The following is a 19,803-nucleotide window of genomic DNA, read 5'->3' as shown; positions in this document are numbered from 1 at the left end:
ACAATACAATACAATATATATCTGTTTTTCTTCTGGGGGGACGCAGGGGTACACATACCCCTAAACATTTTGTGAATCTTTGTACTTTTGTCCATTTACTGTATGCATTTTTTCCTGATTTGAACTATATAATGGTGATTTTCTTGAGTCAAAAATGAGAGTACCCCTAAACATTTTTTCAAGAAAAAAAGCACTCTCATTAATATAATATAATATAATATAATATAATAATATGGTTAGGGTGTCAGACTAGGACCTGAGAGACCAGAGTTCAAATCCCCACTCAGCTGTATAGGTCACTGGATAATATTGGGCCAGGCATTGCCTCTCAGCCCACCCTACCTTACAGGGTTGTTGTAAGATTAAATGAGGGGGAGAACCATGAATGCCACTTTGAGCTCTGGAGGAGGGAGGTGGGATATCAATGCAATAACTCATCATCATCATTACTCGAGTTCCGTGATCCTGAGTGTCTCCTGCTCCCTGGCTGCCCAATGTGCTCACAATTGCCGCTCAGAACACCTGTGTGATGCCACCTGTCTTATTTCAAATTTCCCAATGGCCCTTCCATTAGGCAGACCCACCCCCCCCGGCAACAGGTGCTGTGGGGGGGTATGGGCTGGTGTTGGAAGTGAGAGCTGTGCTTGCCATAGGGCTAGTATTACACCCCAAGTTAACCTGCTACCCTGAGATGCAGTGTAGAACTCTTTCCCATCTCCGGTGCTGAAGTAATATTCAACTCCTGTACATGGACTGTTTTAAATTGCATGGACTGCAAGAAGATCAAACCTATCCATTCTGAAGGAAATCAGCCCTGAGTGCTCACTGGAAGGACAGATCCTGAAGCTGAGGCTCCAGTACTTTGGCCACCTCATGAGAAGAGAAGACTCCCTGGAGAAGACACTGATGCTGGGAAAGATGGAGGGCCCAAGGAGAAGGGGACGACAGAGGACGAGATGGTTGGATAATGTTCTCGAAGCTACCAGCATGAGTTTGACCAAACTGCGGGAGGCAGTGGAAGACAGGAGTGCCTGGCGTGCTCAGGTCCATGGGGTCACAAAGAGTCGGACATGACTAAACGACTAAACAACAACAAAGTTCCTTTGTCCTACTCAGCCTGCAACCAAGCCTAAGCATGTGTAACTGAAACAACCACATATTGCTTCCCTGTTTATCTGTGCTTCCATTTCCTCCCCTTCGATGTTTCCCATTCTTAGACTGTAAGGTCCTCAGGGCAGGCACTTGTCCCCTTGAACTTTGTAAAGCACCAGACAAACTGATGATTATATAGAGTCTGTGATTTTATAGAAAAAAATAGGTGCTTCAGATTTGTCATAAATCTGTATACATCAGCACTTGCACACATCCGGAATATGCTGTAAAGGTACAAGGTTGTTGTGATCCTTGCTACATACCTGCAATATGAGGATAACAACAATCTGAACTACAACCCTTCCATAAAGTGGGCAAAACTCCAATTTTGGGGGAAACAGTAGTTGACACAGGAAACATTTGGAAGGCAATAAAAAAAAGTTAAGACCCAGTTGTGGCTCAGCCAGGCTACTGTTGAGCTGGGCTTTAAGGGCCGGCCCTCTTGTGCTGGCGTGGACACCATGAATTGGGCTGTGCCTTCTTTGCCCACCGATAAGTCTCAGTTTATCTGCATATATCCTGCCTATGTCAATAACAAGAAGACAATACCAAAAGGAATACCGCTTGAGAAAGCAGTTGAAAACCCAACATCTACAGAAATTAAAGATGTATGTGCAGCAGTTGGACTTAATGTGCTTTTGGAGGAAAACAAAATGAAGCTCAGGGAGTGGAACCGTCATGCACAGAAAAGAGGAAGAGTGCTCATTCAGCTGAAGACAGAAGATGGTAAACCATGTCAACCTCGGTTTCCAACACGTAAGGTAGTGATGCTATATGCAGCAGAAACAATTCCTAAGCTAAAAAACGAGAACACAGAAAATGGGAAGCAGTGACCAAAGCCTACAGCAAGGAGAGGGAAGTAAAGAAAGGTAAAGGAAAGAAGAATAAATGAATGTGGCTGGTATATGTGCAATGTATTAAAAATAGATGAAGGCGATTGTTGGCATCTGAAATAAAGGTTGGAGAAAAAACTGCATTTCTTGGTGCAGAAAGTATTGATCTGATGTGTAGAGATCTTTCCTATTCTACTTAATTCAAGAGGGTTCTGGAAGCTTGTCTGCGTGAAAGAAACAAGCAGAAGGTTCATGATGTTTGGGTTATTCCTTCAGAGAAGCTGAGTACAGTTGACTTAAACTGGTTCTCTTATCTCTTCTGTCAAGGTCATGCTGACTCTAGAAATAGGCCGGAAGGAGCCTGGGTTTCACTCTTTTCTATCTCTCTTTCCTTCTGGTGTGGTGTTATGTATATAGTGTTAAGGTTTAGTCTTGTTATAAGTTACTGTAAGTTTAAGTTAAGTCTGCTGCAACTGGACTTCTTATGGACAGTGCCAATCCTGAATGTATTGGATTTGTGACCATTTGCCTTCAGTAGCAGTAAAGCTCTGCTGAATGAAATATAATTGCCTCTGGTCTATTTTTTGGGAATCCTGCAACGTGTTTAAGTTTTACTCTGCTAACTATACATTGGAATCCACTCTGGATCAATATTGTGTAGAATTTCAATGACATGGAGGTCTTCAGGTTCCGCTCCCCTTGCACAAAGCAATTCTAATTATCCTCTTTAGCATTAACCAGCAAGATTCATTGACGAATCTAATGGGGCTGCCGCTACCAGAGTAGCATGCTTCTCATAGGAAGAATTGCATAGGAAGAAGAGGAAGGCCAATACAGTATCCACAGTACCACAGGTGAGGGAAAGAAAAGTGTGAGGTCCTGATTTATACACTGGAATCTGCTCTAGATCAATACTGAGTGGAATTCCATGACAGGTTATGGCCCAGAATGTTTTCTTTGCTGCTACCACTGCAGAGTGACAGGCGAAGATGACAGACTATGTGGAATTAGCCAAATTGACAGGAAGGATCCAGGACCAGTATACAGTGGCACCTCGGGTTAAGTACTTAATTCGTTCCTGAGGTCTGTTCTTAACCTGAAACTGTTCTTAACCTGATGCACCACTTTAACTAATGGGGCCTCCCGCTGCCGCCACGGCACGATTTCTGTTCTCATCCTGAAGCAAAGTTCTTAACCTGAGGTACTATTTCTGGGTTAGCAGAGTCTGTAACCTGAAACGTATGTAACCTGAAGCGTATGTAACCTGAGGTACCACTGTATATTTTGATGGATGGATGTTGTTGAAAAAAGATTATGTAAAGAAAACAATAAAAATTTATATGCAAAAGAAGAAGAAGGTTTTCTTTGCTGTGCTGATGGGTTCCTGAGGCTGAGCAGAGTGCTGAGGAGGTCTGGCTGCGCGGTGCCAGAGTGTTTGCTGTGCAATGCAGGAATATGCAGCTGTTCCCAACGGGGATCAAACCAGCAACCTTGGTGTTGCCATCGCCCTGCTCTAACCAGCTCGTTTCTTCTTCCCTGCACCCACCCACATGGACTTTGTTGTTTAGTCGTGTCGGACTCTTCGTGACTCCATGGACCAGAGCACGCCAGGCACTCCTGTCTTCCACTGCCTCCCGCAGTTTAGTCAAACTCTTGCTGGTAGCTTTGAGAACACTGTCCAACCATCTCGTCCTCTGCTGTCCCCTTCTCCTTGTGCCCTCCATCTTTCCCAACATCAGGGTCTTTTCCAGGGAGTCTTCTCTTCTCAGGAGGTGGCCAAAGTATTGGAGTCTCAGCTTCAGGATCTGTCCTTCCAGTGAGCACTCAGGGCTGATTTCCTTAAGAGTGGATAGGTTGGATCTTCTGGCAGTCCATGGGACTCTCAAGAGTCTCCTCCAGCACCATAATTCAAAAGCATCAATTCTTCGGTGATCAGCTTTCTATATGGCCCATCACTACTGGGAAAACCATAGCTTTAACTATACGGACCTTTGTTGGCAAGGTGATGTCTCTGCTTTTAAGATGCTGTCTAGGTTTGTCATTGCTTTCCTCCCAAGAAGCAGGCGTCTTTTAATTCCGTGACTGCTGTCACCATCTGCAGTGATCATGGAGCCCAAGAAAGTAAAATCTCTCACTGCCTCCATTTCTTCCCCTTCTATTTGCCAGCAGGTGATGCGCCCAGTGGACTACAGCAGGTCAGTCTCCACCGGATTCACAGCTACAGCCGCGAGGAGAAACCTACCAGTCGCTTCCACAACTGCCTGCCATGCGCTCTCCAAAAAGCGCGCATAGAGCTTCTCGTTGCGCCTCCCTCTCCTTTGCGCGCAGCAGCAGCTGCAAATCGGTTGGCGGAGGGATGAGCCTGGGCTGGGCTAGGCGGGAGAGCGGCTCCATTGGCTGGGCCTTAGCCAAAGCGGGATTGTTGCTAGCAGAGGAAATGGACGGGTGGAGGCAGAAAGCTGCTGTCTCCGGGATGGAGTGGGTTCCTCTCCACGCTACTCGAGGCTAAGCGCCTGTGCTTGCAACCGACTGGGAAGGAATCGCATTGCAAAAGGGCTTCTGATCTCTCCTGCCGGCTTCAGATGTAAGGGAGTCGGGGGGTCCTAAAAGTGGGGAGCGTAGAGGCTCCGTGGGTAGGGGTGGGGGACAGAGAACGAAAGGGGCTTTGCAGAAACACCAACCGATTCCGAGGATTTGGCACGGGTTGCAAACGGGCAGCTGCAGAATGGGTTCGTAATGTATGCATGCATGCGCGTAACCTGATAACTTTTGCCTCGTGGCATCATCATCCCCTGAGGGTGGAAAGGTGACTGTCGCCTAGGTGCTTACAAAGAGATGTGTTTGGATCCCCAATTTGTAAGCTCGCTTGGGTTCTGTGCTTGCCTTCCTTTGTGGCCAGGACGGATATCAAGCGCTCTGGTAGAGTGGGGTGATTTCTAGATATATATATTTTTATATAAAGGCTTTAGAGAGAAAAAGGCTCCATTTTTTCTCTCTTTCTCCCCGTCTGGATTGTTTCCGTAGTGCCATGAAAAGGTATCCAAGGGAGAGATTCACTTGATTAGGGAAATGCCAGGTGCTTATGGGTTGTTTCTTTAAAAAACAAATACTATGAGAGAAGCAATACAGTACTAGAAAAGACTGCCTCTAAGCTACTACTACAAGCCTGGCCAGAGCTCGAGTTTTTCAGGTAAAACCAATTGTCACTGAACACAGCAATCAACCTCTTTTTCTTTTTTTGTAACAGCAACGCTTAAGGGAATCCTGAGGTTTGGAAAAGTTTTTTTAAGCTAATTTAAAGCAAAAAAAAAATGTCATTAAAGTAGCTGAATGAACACATGGTATGTAGACTGGCAGCCATAAAAGAAAAACAAGACTGGCACAGGTCAGGAGGAGTGGAACCGCTGGCAGGGAGGGAATCATTGCTTGAAATTGTCCTACCTCTGGTAGGGAGGTTCCACTGCAACATTTTGTTGTAGGTCCCATTTAATCATATTTGTACTTATTTATGTATCTTGTGAAGCACCACCACGAATGCACATTGGGAATGAGGCTCTAGATCAGGTATCCCCAAACTTGGCCCCCCCAGCTGTTTTGGGACTACAACTCCCATCATCCCTAGCTAACAGGACCAGTGGTCAGGGCTGATGGGAATTGTAGTCCCAAAACAGCTGGAGGGCTGAGTTTGGGGATGCCTGCTCTAGATTCTTCTTTCTGTTTGTGCAGTAGGTCTCTACATGAATAATGCTATACCTTGTTTCGTTTCTAAAACTGTAGCATCAACTGCTAGTTGCTCCATTCATAGCAGGTTAATGCTATGAATCTCACTCTTTTACTTCAGGGAAGGGCTTGTGGCTCTATGATATAACATCTAGCTTAGATGCAGAGGGTCTCTGGTTCAATCTCTGGCTTACAGGAGCCAAACACCTAGGGGCTGAGGTCTCTTCGCCCCCCCATAAAATAATTTAGGGGGCCAGCCCCCCCCCCAAGCTGATAAGCATTGCCATTCAAATGGGGGGTGCCATGTCGTGATCAGTTATGTGGGATGGGGCTTACCTGCCCCCCTTCCCCAATATTTTATTCAAGTTGGCACCCCTGCTCTGGCTGCATGTTTTTGTCGGAAGTCATTTATATTCCCCTTATATGGAGGAATAAGACCAATGATTTGGTGGTCCATTGCTAAGTGGGATTTGAATACTCTTCAGGTCTTGCCCAGCTGCCTGCTGCTAGAACAAAGTTTGATCAGCTCGTTCGCAGCAACACATTGTTTCCTTCCTATGTTTAATCGATGGTGATTAGCTTTCACGAACTTTGCAGGTGAGATACTACATGGATAAATATTGTTACAGATTTGGGGGGGGGAGAGGAAGACCCCCCTAAACCCAATAAATTAATGAATGTCAGGATCTAGTTAATATCTGGAGATTATTGAAGGGAAGAATTCAGACCAGTGGGAGAATACAGGCTAAACTTCCTTTCCAAGCCAGGGCCTCACCTGGGATAGAGGCACCTGACCAAAGGTGTTGATGGCCCAGCTAAGAGGAATCTTGGGCCTCAGCAGACAGAGGTTGCCAAGGTGATGGGGTGGTGAGAGAGGTGACAGGAAAAGAGTGTTTTTAGCAAGGTGTGCTGGGAAGGAGAAGTGGGGGAGACTGAGCTCCATCTTGGGCAGGCTGGCTGAAGGCTGGCTGGGAATCCAGTGCTGCACTGCTGTGGGCAACAAGTCCTGCTTGAGATTAGCGTAGTGTAAGAGCTAGACTCCCTCCAGTCAAACTCAGGTGTAAATATGTGAATAAATCATATTTCTTAAAGCTACAACTGTCTCCACCTCATCTTCAATTCTCCAAATAAGCACAGACCCTGGGTGAGCGCCTGGAATACCCCTGGGATCTTGGTACCACTTGTCAGAGAGTGGGGATGGCACATAATAATAATAATAATAATAATAATAATAATAATAATAATAATAATAATAATTTATTCCCTTCCCATCTGGCTGGGTTTTCCCAGCCACTCTGGGCAGCTTCCAACATAACACTAAAATACAATAACCTATTAAACATTAAAAGCTTCCCTAAACAGGGCTGCCTTTAGATGTCTTCTAAAAGTTTGGTAGTTATTTTTCTCTTTGACATCTGGTGGGGGGGGGGCGTTCCACAGGGCGGGTGCCACTACCGAGAAGGCCCTCTGCCTGGTTCCCTGTAACTTTGGCTTCTCGCAGCGAGGGAACCGCCAGAAGGCCCTCGGCGCTGGACCTCAGTGTCCGGGCAGAATGATGGAGGTGGAGACGCTCCTTCAGAATTCAGAACTTGGCAGTCATTACTTGACTGCTTTAGGAAAACAAATCTACCGCCTTTGTTAGTGGGAATGTTATAGCACAAGCCAATCTTTCCTGTGTGGTGTGTTTTTTTCACAAGGGCAATTTTTAAAAAAATAAACTTGCTTTAAAACTTCATTTAAAAAAAATGTTTTCTGGTTTGTTTTCAGAGAGAAAACAGTGCTTTGTTTACAAAGAGTGCCGGTGAGCACGTTACCGTGATGGCTTGCAAACAGATTGGAAAGTGGGAAAAGTACGGTAAAAGGTATTGCAGAGACTGGGAAAGAGAAGCTGGATTAAAAGACTGGGTTCGGAGGGTACCAGGAGATGAGTCAAAAGCAGCATGCGGATACTGCATGTGTGAAATCAGAGCTCACCACAGCGATCTTGTGTCGCACAGTAAAACTAAGAAGCATAAGAAGCACGTTGCGTTGCTCTCACAGCCTTCAATGAATGTGGATAAACACTCCTATGAGTTTGAGAAGCGGCATTCATTGCAACTTGAAAAAGAAATGTCATTTGGAGCCAAACCAGACACATTCGATGAATTCAAGCATATGGAAACGAATGATTCCATGAATGTGTGTGCTCTGAAATTAGCCACACACATAGCTTGCCATATGAGCATTTTTACTGTTGATCACCTGGGTTGTATTATTGGTGGAATGGCCGAGAAAGACATAAGCCTTCATAGGACAAAGTGCTCTACAATTATAAGAGATATCATAGGTCCTACAGTCCACAAAGAGCTGCTTCGGGATATTGGCAACGGACACTACTCCTTGATCATTGACGAAAGTTCTGACGCATCTTCGCAGAAGCAGCTTTGCTTGATGGTGCGATACTTCAGCAACAAGCTGAAATGCATTGTATCCTCCTTTGTAGGGTTAATTACTTTCAAGGACACTGATCAAATCACAGAGGCTCTCTTATCATTCCTAAACGAAAATAAGCTCAACATAAAGAAGTGTGTTGGAATCGGTGCCGATGGGCTCAGCGCAAGTCTATGTGGTCACAAAAATTCGCTGCTCAAAAAGTTTTGTGAACTCAATCCTTGCGGTGTTTTTATTAAGTGCACATGCCACTCCATTTATCTGTGCTTATCGAGAGCGATCGATGTGCTTCCCCTGAACCTAGAATATATGGTTGCGCAGACCTACTTGTGGTTTTCTCAAAGCACGTTTCACCAGAAACGGTACGCTGAACTGTACGCTGCAATCAACGTTGGAGAGGTTGCCCTGAAGGTGCTGCAAGTTGCCGACACGCGATGGCTGTCTATTAGCCCTTGCATTAATAGAATACTTAGCCTGTATGATACTCTGAAGTTGCATTTTCAGTCTGTAAAAGACACTGAAAAGGACTACAGTGCTGAGCTGCTCTATCAAATGTACTCTGAACCTCTTAACAGACTTTACCTGGTTTTTCTGCAGCCTCTTGTCCAGGAAGCAAACAGGCTCAGTAAGTTATTTCTTTTGGAAACTGCTAATCCAGTTAAACTGATTACTGAGTTAGTGATGTTCTACAAGACTCTGTTACAGAGCGTCGTGAAGCCTTCTGCCTTTCCAACATGGTCATCCATAATGAACTATGACATTAGAAGCAAGCAAAACTACCTGGCCCTCTCCGAAGCTAATCTTGGGCAAGTGTTCCTCTCGGAATTAGCAGAAGCCAAAATCTCTTGCCAAATTAGAGGCGCCATTCAAACGACGTGTCGGGATTGTGTTTTTGAGCTTGCAAACCAAATAAAGCTTCGCCTGCCCCCAAATGTGGATCATCTTGAATCGCTCACCGCTCTAAACCCTTCAGTTGTTCTGAGTCCCCTAAGACCTGCATTTTCAGCTTTGTCGTTTTTGTCATTATACAGAGGGGATCGCTTGCAATTGGAGCAACAGTGGAGGAATCTGGATACAGTTTGTTGGACAAACACAGAAGATAGCCAGATAGAACAATTCTGGGTAGAGGTTGTAAAACATACAGATGAGGTGGGAGATAAAGATTTTGTCGAGCTAGGATTATTTGCCCTTGCACTTCTCACCCTGCCCTTCAGCAGTGCAGCCGTGGAGTGTACAGTTTCACAAATGAATCTGATAAAGCACAAGCTGAAGAACAGGCCGCAGGACAGCCTGCTAGAAAATATTCTAAGGATCAGAGCTTACATGCACAGAAATAAGATTTGCTGCAACCAGTTTCAGCCATCCAAAGAGATGGTTTCTTTGTTCAGTAGTGAATTTTATGCTGTTGCTAATAGCAAGGATGCTATAGAAGGCTACGATGATATTTTTTGAAGAAGAAAAAGCCAAGATTTTTAAAATTGCATTCTTATAAGAGCATTGAGTGACTATTTGCCTTTCTGACATTTTCTTACTAGTGAATTCACTGTTTTTAGTGTCATTTCCACTGGTTTTTCAATTCTGTGTTTTATCTGAAACATGCTGCCTTTTACTGCAGAAGTAAGATACTATTGATTAAATATGTAGTTTTGAATATGCCTTGTATTTTTGCCTCTGCTGCAGGCTTCCAGGTGCTCGCAACTAGTGAAACTGCGAGAGATCTCAAGTTCTTAAAATCTGTTATTTCATGTTACTCTCTTCTGTCATTTAAAAATGGTTCTGCATTCTTAAAAATAGCTTAAAATCAGACTATACTACCTGGCGACAATATTTATTGTGCAGTCTTGCATGTAAAAATGCTGAAGCAGGGACTGGAATTTATAGAGCTGCCGAGATTCATGTAGAAGGCTTGAGTCAGCTCAGTGAAATCTACTCTTCCGTTCCCTTTAATCAGCTGACTGTCACACTATATCACATACACCGCTTTTGAAACACCTTTCAGTTTCAAAAGCAGTTTGTTGGGTGTCTGAGAACACAGAACTAGGTTTACATTTCTTTACATCCTAGCCAACATGTTTGCATCATCTACTGTTGAGAACTAAAATAGGAAAACCAATTCACTGATGAGAAACAAACCCTGAAATTAGTATATTAAACTTAGTTTGCTTAATTTACTCCTCTGAAGTCAGTAGGATATTTTAATAAAAATATTGATAAGTGACTCCAAAGTTGTATCGAGCAAGGATTTAATGGTAGCTCAGTGTGAGTTTAGTAGAGTTTTAAATTTGCTTTTGGAATAATACTGTTCTTTCAGAATACAGTAACCTACAGTAAATATTGGGAATGAGCAGGATTGGAAGCGGGCATCAACTTCAGTTTAGTGCAAACATCAAATCTTCAGGTGTCTATTTCTAGACAACAGTATCTTCTGGTAACACACAAATTAAAACCCATACCAAAATGAGCTGGCTATTGCATGAATATTTGACAAATGGCAGGAACTGAGCAGTGAATGCATACATGATTAGAGGGCTGGAGAAGAAAATGGAGTCAACTTGTAGCTTGACTGTTTTAAAAATACATAAACATACTGATTACAAGCTTCTTATGTTGAACATAATTGTTAGACTGCTAGCTTTGAATGCAAACTAAAGCTTACTTACCGAGACCTAAGTTTTCTGGAGAGCTTTTGAATGAACTTTTCTAAAATCTGGATATAAATGGCAAAACAAAATGTATCTGTATGACAAGATAAATTATTAGGTTTAGAATTCAAATTTGCAAGAGGCTTTTGAAAAAGATATATAGCTTTTGGTTATATTTGCATTATTATTAGCATGTATTTCATTCATTCTTTGGGAATGTGGTGTATTAAGACAGACGATAACAGATATAAACCTTCTTTGCTGACATTTTTTTAAAAATTCCTCATGAAAACTGCAGCTCTACTTTACACTAAAAGGATAATGATTAATACATAGAGTGGGGAAAGACTTCTGTGTCCATTAACATTACAGTTTTAGGAACTGACATTTTTAATTGACTCATCTAAAAAAATATTTATATAGCAATATACAGTTGTGAAAGCAGTCTAAAAATAAAAAGCGACATTCAATGCTTTTAAAATTCAGAGCAGGCCCATTTAAATCAATAAGACTTTATTTCAGTAGGTACATTATGGGTATGAGTTAGCTGACTTACCACCCAAAAGGATCTTCACTGTATTCTAGATATTTGAACAAATGTTTGTTGTTTATATAAATAATTATTTTTATAATAAACGTTTACATTGTTTTGAATGTAGTCTCTTCAGATGTTTGCCAGGGAAGGGGGGACAGCTAAATAAACTAATTCCAGAAATTTGCAGAATTTGGTTCTAATGCCTGTTAATGATAATATATTCCCCAAGGGGGGGGGGGAATCATACAGGACTGCATCCCACACTTTCATAAGTGCTCCAGCTTGTGAAATAAGAATCTAATTAATGCAGTGCCTAAATTAGCCACTCTCATTTCTAAACATAGAACAGATATCTGGAAGATTAGCCTCTGCCTGGCGGAAACTTTTTGAAACGGATGTTGCAGAACTCTTCTTTTAAAAATGGTAAACGCTCTTTTCTTTGCTTAGGGTGGGAGATTTGCCAGTCCTGAATTACCTGAAGGTCATCTGGAGTCAGGATTTCTCCTTGAAACTTAGAAAAGCAGATAAAGCAGGCTGAAGTTTTCACCATAATGGCTTAATTCTGCCTAAGGCTATTGAAACAGTCTTTTAAGTTGGCTTACACCCATCTCAGTGAGTTTCATTATTTACAGTGTGCTGTTAATTATTCTATTAGTTCTATAGTATAGCCCCATCCTGATTTTGTTTCCCTTCAGCAAAGTATGTTGAGGCAAGAAATGTGACTGAATCATACTTTGCTTGGGGGATGAAGAGTGTGATCTTATAGCAGATAATTCATTTAGAACCCTCTGCGCATGAAACAGGCAGGGTTGAGTAATTATTCCTACTGCCTTTGATATAATAGGTCTTTTTCACAATAATATTTATTAATTTTCAATAGACATAACAAATAAGAGAATATGCAACAACACAACAACAACAACACAATAAAGAAGTGAAAAAGAAGAAAAAAGAACAACAAACTTAACATACCTAAAGAGAGAAAAAAGAAACTCAATTAATTAATTAAAATCCATTTTCATAAACGTTTTAGTTGACTTCCTCTAATCTCCTCCATCTGAATTTCCTCTTAATTTGAATGTAGCAGTTTCCAATATCATTATTTCATAAAACAATATTACAGTCATATTCCAATTTCTTTACCTTTCTTATTGTACATTTACTTATTTATACATTTAAGTCCAGAAAGAAGAGGACTACCAAGAAGATTGGAAGAAATTTAAAGACTATTTGAATAAATATTCTAATATTAAAGATATGTAACCACTTGAAAGAACCAATCAGGCCTAGGACTAAATTAGACTTAAATGATGTAATAGGTCTTGTTACAAGACTTTTAAGGTTTTATATATATAATAGATGTTCACAAATGTACCAAACAAACACATGCAAATATGTAAACCACATGTCTGAAACCCACAGAAAAGTCCTGAAACCATTTTCTCTCTCCCCAGAAGAACCTCAAATATTTCTCTGCAAGGTCAAAGGAAATGGGAAATCTCCCCATTGTCTCTCTCACAAATCCTGTCTTAAGGGCACATTTAAGATATGAATAGGGCGAGCCTGTGACCTGGACTCAGGAACTGAGTATTTACCATTACAAAGGAATCTCCAGACTGCCAAAATAATGTAATCAGTTATCATTCTCGGGTAACCTGGCAGACAGGTTTTCTGTTGTAGACCGCCTCTTCTGTGATGTAGGTATGATGTATCTGGGGGGTGGTCTTGAGTTACAGGGTGGGCAATTTCAAAGTCTATATAAGGGCTTGCACACCTTTGTCCTGGGTCCTCCTCTCTCTTGCGTGTGGGGGGAGCACTCCATTTTAATAAAGAACAGCTTTAATAAAGATCAGGCTTATAGCCACTTTGCTTTTGTATATCCTGGTCTGGTCTCTGTTCATTTCTCAACCGGTTTGAGCCTTAAAAGGTACGCTCTCTCCGAAGGTCCAGTCTTCCTTAAGAAGCTGAACTCCTTGAAGGGACCCCATTTTTTATTCTTATTTCACTAACATATTGTTAAGTAAGACCTTTTTGTGAGCCTGGGCTTTTAAGTTACCAGTTTTAGAGAAAGATAGGAGTTAAGAGGAAATTGTAAGTGTAAGAAGCTGTTTCTTCTATTCCCCATTCTTGCACTGCCATTCCTCTTGTCATGTGCAGAACATTTGATAAGCCCGCAACGTATGTGCATTTAGCTTCTGCACACTGAGCTTTACGTGCTTGGCAAACTTTTGAAAAAATAAATACGGGGCAGAAAAGGAACAGGCATACGGGGGGGGGGGGAGACTTTGAACCATATATGTGCTTTTGGCTTTAGATGTGATCCCTAGAACATAACTTTCACTTACATTGCGGGTTTACTGTATGTGCAAATCACCCAGCGATCTTCAGATGAAGGGCAGTACAGTGTACAAATTTAATAAATAATTTTATTTGTTTGTTTGTTTTTGCATTTTCCACATTTTCAGCAGGAGCAGCTTTACTTACTGACAGTTGTAGTTGTAGGCCAGCCAGTGGCGTAGCGTGGGGGGTGCAGGGGGGGCCGGCCGCACCGGGCGCAACATCTGGGGTTAGGGCAAATCCACGGGTTAGGGGGCGCAAATCCACAGGTTAGGGGGCGCAAATCCACGGGTTAGGGGGCGCAAATTACTTGCCTTGCCCCAGGTGCTGACAACCCACGCTACGCCGCTGAGGCCAGCCAGCCACCGTGGCGCAGGATCAGAACTCGGGTCCCTGGGCTCTGCAAGCAGAGGGCATCTGGGGATGGGGTCTTGGTGCTGGGCAGGGGTCAGGAGCCATTTCCCTGGGCAGGAGGGATGCAGCTGTTTGGGGCCCCTGGCTGTGATGGAACTGGGAGGGGACACACATGACTGGGGGTGCAGATGCCAGCACTTACCTTTGCTGGTGACGGCCAACTGTTCACTGAGGAGGTTTTTTTTTGGGGGGGGGGGGGAACGGACCCAGGACATTGGAGGATGGAAGGGGGAGGTTTTTAAGCAGAGCTTGGTTGGCCACCTGTCAGGGATTGTTTGGCTGCGAGTCCTGCATTGCAGGGGGTTGGACTAGATGACCCTCAGGGTCCCTTCCACCTCTGTGGATTCTGTGATTCTACGAAACGGCTTGCTTTACTCCTCTGAAAAGGCAAAATGTGACTGCCCCTGGCAAACACATGCAATGTTAGGTTTGGTAGGAACCAAGGCCTGGGTTCAACACACACATACCCCACCCAGGCAAATGTCTAGTCCAGGCACCCCCAAACTTGGCCCTCCAGATGTTTTGGGACTACAATTCCCATCATCCCTGACCACTGGTCCTGTTAGCTAGGGATGATGGGAGTTGTAGTCCCAAAACATCTGGAGGGCTGAGTTTGGGGGTGCCTGGTCTAGCCCATACCCTCCCAGCTTTTCTCTCTGATGTAAATAGAGATGTCCTGTTCCATTATAAGTATAATTATACTTGGCCCAACTAATTGAGTTGCCCCATCCAACATACACGAAAACATAATAAAACATTTAAACATTTTTTTTTAAAGTTTCCCTATACAGTGGTACCTCAGGTTACAGACGCTTCAGGTTACAGACTCCGCTAACCCAGAAATAGTACCTTGGGTTAAGAACTTTGCTTCAGGATGAGAACAGAAATGTAGCGGCAGTGGGAGGCCCCATTACCTAAAGTGGTGCTTCAGTTTAAGAACAGTTTCAGGTTAAGAACGGACCTCCAGAACGAATTAAGTTCTTAACCCAGGTACCACTGTACAGGGCTGCCTTCAGATGGACTTCTAAAGGCTGTATAGTGACTTATCTCCTTGGCTGGGGCAGGGGATCGCATAACTCCATACACTCCAACATTTCTCTGATCAAAATAGGGACGTCCTAAGGAAAAGCGGAACAAATTAGAAACCGGGACTGCTTCTGTAATTCCGGGACTGTATCTGGAAAATAGGGACACTCGGAAGTTGGGAGGGTTTACTAGTTTTAGTGATTGGGGGCCAAGAGATGCCATGAACAGCGCCTGAATCTGAAACAACTTCAGATGGTTGTAGTTACAGATGGGTAGCCGTGTTGGTCTGCCATAGTCAAAACAAAAAAAATTCCTTCCAGTAGCACCTTAAAGACCAACTAAGTTAGTTCTTGGTATGAGCTTTCGTGTGCATGCACACTTCTTCAGATACACTGAAACAGAAGTTGCCAGATCCTTCTATATAGTGAGAAGGTGGGGAGGGGTATTACTCAGAGGAGGGTGGGGATGGGTGATTGGCAGATAGCTGTGATGAGCCTGTTGACGACTATTAACGACTGCAGTAGGTCTTACAGGAAAAAGCAAGGGGTGAGAAGGTGAAAAATGGCTTTGTCATGTATAGTGAGATAAGAATCCAATGTCTTTATTCAGGCCAGGTGTCTCCATGGTTTTAAGTTTGGTAATGATTTGCAATTCAGCAGCTTCTCTTTCCAGTCTATTTCTGAAATTCCTTTGTAGTAAAACAGCTACTTTGAGATCTTGTATAGAATGTCCTGGGAGATTGAAGTGTTCTCCTACTGGTTTCTCTGTCTTGTGATTCTTGATGTCAGATTTATGTCCGTTTATTCTTTGGCGTAAGGTTTGGCCTGTTTGTCCAATATAGAGAGCTGAAGGACACTGTTGGCATTTGATGGCATACACAATGTTAGACGATGAGCAATTAAATAGTCCAGAGATGGTGTGTGTGATGTTGTTGGGGCCAGTAATGGTGTTGTCCGGGTGTATGTGGCAGCAAAGTTGGCATCTGGGTTTATTGCAGGCTCTGGTGCCAGTGTCCGTGTTAAGTCTGGTTGTAGTATTATTGTGGGTTAGGAGTTGTTTAAGATTGGGTGGCTGTCTGTAGGCAATGAAAGGTCTTCCTCCCAGAGCTTGAGAAAGAGAACTGTCATTGTCCAGGAGAGGTTGTAGATCTCTGATGATGCGTTGTACTGTTTTAACTTGGGAGCTGTATGTGATGACTAGAGGAGTTCTGTTATTTTCTTTTTTGGGTCTGTCTTGCAGCAAGTTCTCTCTGGGTATCAGTCTGGCTCTGTTGATCTGTTGTCTAACTTCATCTGCTGGGTATTTTAGTTCTAAAAAGGTTTGCTGTAGATCTCTTAGGTGAGAGTCTCTGTCTGTAGAATTGGAACAGATACGGCTGTAACGTAGTGCCTGGCTATAAACAATGGACTGTTTGGTATGTTTGGGATGGTGGCTAGAGGCATGTAGATATGTTTGTCGGTCAGTTGGTTTACGGTATAAGGTGGTGTCTATGCGCCCATCCTGTATTTTTATAGTAGTGTCCAAAAAATGTATTTCTTGCATAGATTGATTCATTGTTAGGTTGATTGTGGGGTGAAAATCATTGAATTTCTGGTGGAAGGTGTTCAGGGTCTGTTGACCATGTGTCCAGATGATAAAAATATCATCAATGTATCGCAGGTACAAGAGAGGTTTGAGTGGGTAGGAGTTTAGGAAACGTTGTTCTAAATCTGCCATGAAGATGTTGGCATACTGTGGGGCCATGCGGGTGCCCATTGCTGTGCCGCTGATCTGAAGGAACAGGTCATCACCGAATTTGAAGTTGTTGTGGGTAAGGACAAATTGGCAGAGTTTGGTGGCAAAGTCCGCTGTGGTTTTATCTGAAATGGTGTTCCTTATAGCTTGTAAACCATCGTTGTGTGGGATGTTGGTATACAGAGATTCCACATCCATAGTAGCTAGTATAGTGTTGTTGGGAAGATTATTTAAAGATTGTATTTTCCTCAGGAAATCTGTGGTGTCACGTACATAGCTGGGAGCACTGATGGCATATGGTTTCAGAACAGTGAAACAGGACTCAGAACAGGACTCCTCCTGATGGACGCAATACCACACTGGACTTGTACATTGACTGCTTCCGCCACAGAATACAAACAGATGTGACCAGAAAACACCACCGCTTACAACAAAATCTAAACCATGCTGAAAGGAGAGCCATAGATAATCTCAGAAACAACCCAGACATTATAATTAAAGAAGCAGACAAAGGTGGAGCTGTCGTCATCATGAACAAAACTGACTACATCCAGGAGGCTCACAGACAACTTTCCAATACCGCCTTTTACATAAAATTGGACTCAGACCCCACACAAGAATACAAAAAAGAACTGAACAAGATTGTTAAGGAGCTACCCCCACACATCCAAGAACAGATCCTCACCAACACCCCAACAGAACCTCGACCAGGAACTTTCTATCTTCTACCTAAAATACACAAACCAGGAAATCCAGGACGCCCCATCATTTCAGGTATTGGCACTATCACAGTGGGTGTCTCCGGTTATATGGACACTGTTCTGAAACCATATGCCATCAGTGCTCCCAGCTATGTACGTGACACCACAGATTTCCTGAGGAAAATACAATCTTTAAATAATCTTCCCAACAACACTATACTAGCTACTATGGATGTGGAATCTCTGTATACCAACATCCCACACAACGATGGTTTACAAGCTATAAGGAACACCATTTCAGATAAAACCACAGCGGACTTTGCCACCAAACTCTGCCAATTTGTCCTTACCCACAACAACTTCAAATTCGGTGATGACCTGTTCCTTCAGATCAGCGGCACAGCAATGGGCACCCGCATGGCCCCACAGTATGCCAACATCTTCATGGCAGATTTAGAACAACGTTTCCTAAACTCCTACCCACTCAAACCTCTCTTGTACCTGCGATACATTGATGATATTTTTATCATCTGGACACATGGTCAACAGACCCTGAACACCTTCCACCAGAAATTCAATGATTTTCACCCCACAATCAACCTAACAATGAATCAATCTATGCAAGAAATACATTTTTTGGACACTACTATAAAAATACAGGATGGGCGCATAGACACCACCTTATACCGTAAACCAACTGACCGACAAACATATCTACATGCCTCTAGCCACCATCCCAAACATACCAAACAGTCCATTGTTTATAGCCAGGCACTACGTTACAGCCGTATCTGTTCCAATTCTACAGACAGAGACTCTCACCTAAGAGATCTACAGCAAACCTTTTTAGAACTAAAATACCCAGCAGATGAAGTTAGACAACAGATCAACAGAGCCAGACTGATACCCAGAGAGAACTTGCTGCAAGACAGACCCAAAAAAGAAAATAACAGAACTCCTCTAGTCATCACATACAGCTCCCAAGTTAAAACAGTACAACGCATCATCAGAGATCTACAACCTCTCCTGGACAATGACAGTTCTCTTTCTCAAGCTCTGGGAGGAAGACCTTTCATTGCCTACAGACAGCCACCCAATCTTAAACAACTCCTAACCCACAATAATACTACAACCAGACTTAACACGGACACTGGCACCAGAGCCTGCAATAAACCCAGATGCCAACTTTGCTGCCACATACACCCGGACAACACCATTACTGGCCCCAACAACATCACACACACCATCTCTGGACTATTTAATTGCTCATCGTCTAACATTGTGTATGCCATCAAATGCCAACAGTGTCCTTCAGCTCTCTATATTGGACAAACAGGCCAAACCTTACGCCAAAGAATAAACGGACATAAATCTGACATCAAGAATCACAAGACAGAGAAACCAGTAGGAGAACACTTCAATCTCCCAGGACATTCTATACAAGATCTCAAAGTAGCTGTTTTACTACAAAGGAATTTCAGAAATAGACTGGAAAGAGAAGCTGCTGAATTGCAAATCATTACCAAACTTAAAACCATGGAGACACCTGGCTTGAATAAAGACATTGGATTCTTATCTCACTATACATGACAAAGCCATTTTTCACCTTCTCACCCCTTGCTTTTTCCTGTAAGACCTACTGCAGTCGTTAATAGTCGTCAACAGGCTCATCACAGCTATCTGCCAATCACCCATCCCCACCCTCCTCTGAGTAATACCCCTCCCCACCTTCTCACTATATAGAAGGATCTGGCAACTTCTGTTTCAGTGTATCTGAAGAAGTGTGCATGCACACGAAAGCTCATACCAAGAACTAACTTAGTTGGTCTTTAAGGTGCTACTGGAAGGAATTTTTTTTGTCAGATGGTTGTGTGTTGGGAAAACTGAGAGCAAGGACAAGCCATACAACTTGAATATGAACTTTTGCTTGTTTATTTAAGGGAGGGGGGAGATCGATAATATCTCCATTTCACGTTTGTGTGTGTGTGTCTCTTGTGTGTACATGTATATTTTATCTCTCCACCCCTGTAAACATACAGGGGGCCGTTAAATATACCGTATATAATATATATTTTATAACATATATATGTGTGTGTGTGTTATTATATTTTATATAATATATAAGAAAGAGAGAGAACATTTTTGGCAGAGGGAGGGAAAAGAGCTCCGACGTCTTCCCACACCCAACTATGACTGGCGGCTTCGCGCGGCGCCGCGGAGTAACAGAGCGAAGTGACAGGCACCCCCGCCAACCAATCGCCTGCTAATTTTAACTTTCC

At 43.1% G+C, this 19,803-nt stretch overlaps 1 protein-coding gene and 1 pseudogene across 3 annotated transcripts; both read left to right on the top strand.

The window, feature by feature from the left end:
- The first annotated feature begins 1,613 nt into the window (after window positions 1-1,613).
- On the top strand, window positions 1,614-2,044 carry LOC114584670 (signal recognition particle 19 kDa protein pseudogene; annotated as a pseudogene).
- Window positions 2,045-4,328: 2,284 nt separating this feature from the next.
- LOC114608004 (uncharacterized) lies at window positions 4,329-11,431 on the top strand. Of its 3 annotated transcripts, none has more exons than XM_028751764.2 (2): window positions 4,329-4,569; window positions 7,473-11,431. In XM_028751764.2, exon 2 carries the CDS (start codon window positions 7,524-7,526, stop codon window positions 9,585-9,587), a length of 2,064 nt encoding a protein of 687 aa, XP_028607597.2. In that variant the 5' UTR covers window positions 4,329-4,569; window positions 7,473-7,523; the 3' UTR covers window positions 9,588-11,431. The 3 variants fall into 3 exon arrangements, with proteins under 3 accessions (XP_028607597.2, XP_028607588.2, XP_028607607.2); XM_028751755.2 differs by lacking the exon at window positions 4,329-4,569 and adding an exon at window positions 4,594-4,714; XM_028751774.2 differs by lacking the exon at window positions 4,329-4,569 and adding an exon at window positions 6,172-6,302.
- The last annotated feature ends 8,372 nt before the right edge of the window (window positions 11,432-19,803 follow it).

Source organism: Podarcis muralis, chromosome 1 (assembly GCF_964188315.1).
Source record: "Podarcis muralis chromosome 1, rPodMur119.hap1.1, whole genome shotgun sequence".
NCBI classification, from domain to species: Eukaryota; Metazoa; Chordata; class Lepidosauria; order Squamata; family Lacertidae; genus Podarcis; species Podarcis muralis.
This window is presented reverse-complemented; position numbering and strand designations above follow the sequence as displayed.